This window comes from Puccinia triticina, chromosome 18A (genome assembly GCF_026914185.1).
Source record: "Puccinia triticina chromosome 18A, complete sequence".
Lineage (NCBI taxonomy): Eukaryota > Fungi > Basidiomycota > Pucciniomycetes > Pucciniales > Pucciniaceae > Puccinia > Puccinia triticina.
Window position 1 is genome coordinate 2,959,631 of NC_070575.1, and position 4,415 is coordinate 2,964,045.

Genomic DNA, 4,415 nt, shown 5'->3' on the forward strand with positions numbered 1-4,415 from the left:
CTGACTTGCATGCCACTCTCAAACTGGCAGGTGGAAAAGAGCGTGTTGAGAAGCGCATTATAAATAGTTGGCTGAGCTTCTGCTGTCTGTTCAGCCACCCAATAAGCTGCATTGCTCTCACTCACTTCGTCCTTTTTCCTTCTTTCCAGGAGTATTGGTCGCTGACAAATATTATGGATGATAGAGCCATAAGTTATGATGTTGCGTTTGAATCCAGCATGGTTCATCAATGAATTTATCAATGGTGTGCTGACCGCAGCCAAGTTTGAGGAGGATGTTGTGAAGGATTGTGAAGCTGAAGATGTTGGGCTTGACGTGTATGTCCTCAAAGCGTTTGAGGTGGGTGAGGACCTTGTTGATGACGGGGTGCTAGAAGCGGAAGTTTGAGTTGAGGAAGTGGCTGAGGGTGGAGATTTTTGGGATGAGGCAGTCAGCGAGGGACTCGATCAAGCTGTGGGCGCGCTTGAGCATCTAATGCCAGAGGAGGGCAGATACGAGGGAGTTGATCCAACCAATTGGAAGCGGAAGCTTGTTACTCTCCCTGCAACTACTGCTACTCCGGAAGATTGGACAAGCAGTTTGTCAATTGCCACCAGACTGCTATCCAGGTTGCTCCCAATACAGCTGCTGATATGGAATGTCATATGGTTCACTGGTGAATTAGTCTCATGCTCCCAAAAAATAGTTTGAAAAAGTAAATATATCTAATGATGCTGAAGAATCCTGAGACATGGCATTCTAAGTCTGATCCTCAACCATCAGATTGGCAAATAGAAATCCGTCGAGTTGAAGGCAAGAAGGTGCGGCCACCTGTTTGGAGGTTGAAAGTACAGCACTTTGCCCAAGACCCACAAATTGATACACATGTTCATGAGGTTTCAGTTGTCTGGAGGCCACCAATCTCGTGTCAGTGTGTCCTCTTTTAGGCAAACTCATGGGGGATGGGTGATTGCTTACCAGTCAGATATACCTCATCTGCTTCCATTCTATGGTAATCTGCTTTTGTAGATAAGGTGGGATGAACTTGTGGGTGTAGCGGTTGAGTTTGAGAGCAATCTTTGAAAGCTTACGGATTAGTATCAGTCTGGGGAAAAGCACTGCAGATCTTCCTGCTCGCCAAGGCCCCCGCTAAGCTGCCCTTCCTGCTCGAAGACACCAGCCAGCCCGTCAACCTGCTCCCCAAGGAGGGCAAACAGTTCGTGACCGTTGGCACCAATACCCGCTTGGATAACGGAGTCCTCGACCTCCAAGTAAGTTATAAGCCAAAAAAAAAAAAAAACAACTGAGCTGACCAAGATGGTCCCCGCCCCAGACACCAGTCAACCAAGCAATCTTCAGGGTGCAATCGCGCGTATGCAACCTGTTCCGCCGCTTCCTAGACAACAAGGGGTTCATTGAGATCCACACGCCCAAGATCCAGGGCGCGGCGACAGAGTCCGGCGCAAGCGTCTTCAAGCTGGGCTACTTCGAGCGGAACGCCTTCCTGGCCCAGTCGCCCCAGCTGGCCAAGCAGATGGCCATTGCCGCTGACTTCGAGCGCGTCTACGAGATTGGCCCCATCTTTTGGGCCGAGAACTCAAACACCTATCTTCACATAAGTTGAGTCCCCCCTCTGGCCCCTACACGCTGTGAGAGAGACTGATGGGTGTGTGTGTGTGTACAGCCGATTTCATTGGGCTCGATCTTGAGATGGCCATCAACAAACACTACCACAACCTTTTGATTTATCAAGCCAAGTGCGTCATTATGATAGCAAGGTATTTTACAACTTGCATATAAAATTAGCTGGCCACGTTGAGTAATTGTGATAAGAGCAACCTAGTCTGACACAATGAAAAGGGTCTTGTTGGCAACGCCTAGACCGTCAATGCTTGCCGCGCAGGTCAGAGGGATGGGAGGGGCATGGCGGTGGCATAGTTTTCAAGGCAGGAAGAATGTGGTGGTCAAGTGCGCTGGTGGAGTCTGGTGGATTGTGAGGGCTGGGCAAAGTAGTGCCGTATTGTCTATAAAAAGAGGCTGTTGACTCGCTCGTTTGTCCCCCAGGGCGTCCTCTGCTGCTGTACTTCCAGCGTGCGGTTTGTCCTCAACCCCCTCCGCTGTTGCACTTGCACAGTTTGAGGGGCTAAAGAGTGGGCCCCCCACTGGTCTCCAGCCTTTGCTGTGGGCCGGGGGCCTTCAAGTCCATCACTTTTGACTCATGCGCTTGACGCGCGCTGGGTGTTGCGCCTGTGGGCACGGCTTTGCCAATGTTGGAAGGCTGGTTGAGGTTATCATAAGATCACTTTTTTTATGTTATTTGGGAGGGAAATTTGTGGTCTTTTTTGCCTTTTTGTAACCTGAGGAAAACCTTGATTTTTTTTTTTTTTTTTTGTGTATTTGTAGGGGGAACCCTTGATCTTATGTTTTTTTAATTGTGGAAAATTTGTCTCTTTAATAAACTTGGATTTCACTGTTGCAAGAGGAATGATGGATGTGAATTATGATTCTTCATTTAATTATAATCCAAGTTTCTTAAATCCACACAAATGTGGAAACCTAGATCTAAGTTTTGGCATATTTTGGATTTAGAAATCACAAAACAGAAGAGCACACAATTTAGATAATACACACAGCTGTTGAAAATATCCCCAAAGACCCGAAGGCCCTATGGATGACCCTCCAGCTGTGCAAGAGCAAAAAGCAAAAAAGGGCCAGTTGTGAAAGACTCTGTGAAAGAGCTGTCAAGGAGGGGCCTAATCAAGCAACTAGGGGGCTTCCAGGGAGGGGGTGGACAAAACCGGAACCCCTGAGGGACACTTCTGCTTGAAATGGTTCCCTCCTTATATACCCACTCAATCTTGTCACTGGGTACAATCCAGCCGCACTTCTTGCCATGGCTATGCCTTTGCCAGCTCAATTCAACAGTACAGATAAAACCAGCCCTGCACCGTCTCCACCGCCTCGGAGTTGCCTTGTTGAACTTCACTTGCATCCCGGCGAGACAACGAAGGCCCTGCCCAAGAGAATCTTCTCACCCCCAAATCAAAATTTTCACTGTTACCCAGGGCACACCTCTACACCGCAACACCGCTGCCACACTCCCCCGTTTCCACGTTAAATACACGCCTCATCGCTGCCGCCCCGCCGTCTCCCTTGCCAAGCTTCCACCCATTCTGGCCAAACAGCGGTCAGGGCTGTGACGATAAAGTGATGCTCAAAATGACCCCACACACCCACTATGCAACCAGGAGAATCAAACGATCCAGGAGCTTCTGGCGGAGGGAGTTCACCGTTTGTGCGGCAGCCAACAAAAAAGTGACCCTTGCCAGTAGTGAGACTGAGGTCATTCACTGTCCGTATGAGTCCGGCTGTACGGCCGATTACTCGGGCACTTTTGTGACACATTCGCCGCACAATTTTGTTGACCTGCCAGACTTGTTAAAGGCTGCAAATAGCCAAAACAAATCCTGCCATTACTGTGACCCTGTCTAGCGGGGACCTGAGCGCCCTTGTCTCTAGCTCTAAGCTTCATAACTGGACGGCCTCAGATGCCCCAACCCATCAAATCCATGACCAAAAGACAAAAAATAGTCGGCGCAGTCAAAACGGCGGCTGAACGTACCACTCATTGAGATCCCTCCCCCCCCCGACACCCACTCCTTTCATTGACTCTCCTCTTGATGGCCAGATGTACTGGCCATCAAGGAGAGTATGTACTTCTTTTGCTGAACGCTCTGTTCCAGTCATTGAGGGGAGTACACTCCCCTCAATACCGGAACAATCCAGTTCTCAATGAAAGCTCTGTTCTGGTCATCAAGGGGAGTACACTCCTCTGGAACAATCCAGTCTTTGAGGGGAGTACACTCCTTTTGATGACCGGAAAAATCCGGTTCTCAATGAACGCTCTGTTCTGGTCATGAAGGGGAGTACCCTCCTCTCGATGACCAGAACAATGCAGCCATTGAGGGGAGTACACTCCTCTCGATGACTGGAACAATCCAGTCTTTGAGGGGAGTACACTCCTCTTGATGACTGGAACAATCCAGTCTTCGAGGGGAGTACACTCCTCTCAATGACTGGAACAATCCAGTCTTTGAGGGGAGTACACTCCTCTCAATGACTGGAACAATCCAGTCTTTGAGGGGAGTACACTCCTCTCAATGACCGGAACAATGCGGCCATTGAGGTGGGTACACTCCTCTCAATGACCGGAACAATCCAGTCTTTGAGGGGAGTGAACTCCTCTCAATGACCGGAACAATGCGGCCATCGAGGGGAGTACACTCCTCTCAATGACAGGAACAATCCACAGTCATTGAGGGGAGGATGTACTTCTCTTGATGAAAGCTCTGTTCCGGTCATCAAGGGGAGCACACTCCCCTCGATAACCGGAACAGAGCGGCCATCAAGGGGAGTGCTTACTCCTCCTGATGACC

At 49.5% G+C, this 4,415-nt stretch overlaps 1 protein-coding gene across 1 annotated transcript; it reads left to right on the forward strand.

The window, feature by feature from the left end:
- Positions 1-1,296: 1,296 nt before the first annotated feature.
- On the forward strand, positions 1,297-1,603 carry PtA15_18A338 (uncharacterized protein; the record flags this gene model as incomplete). The annotated part of the gene is made up of 2 exons (XM_053164868.1): positions 1,297-1,318; positions 1,380-1,603. 2 exons carry the CDS (start codon positions 1,297-1,299, stop codon positions 1,601-1,603), a joined length of 246 nt encoding a protein of 81 aa, XP_053028835.1.
- Between the last annotated feature and the right edge of the window lie 2,812 nt (positions 1,604-4,415).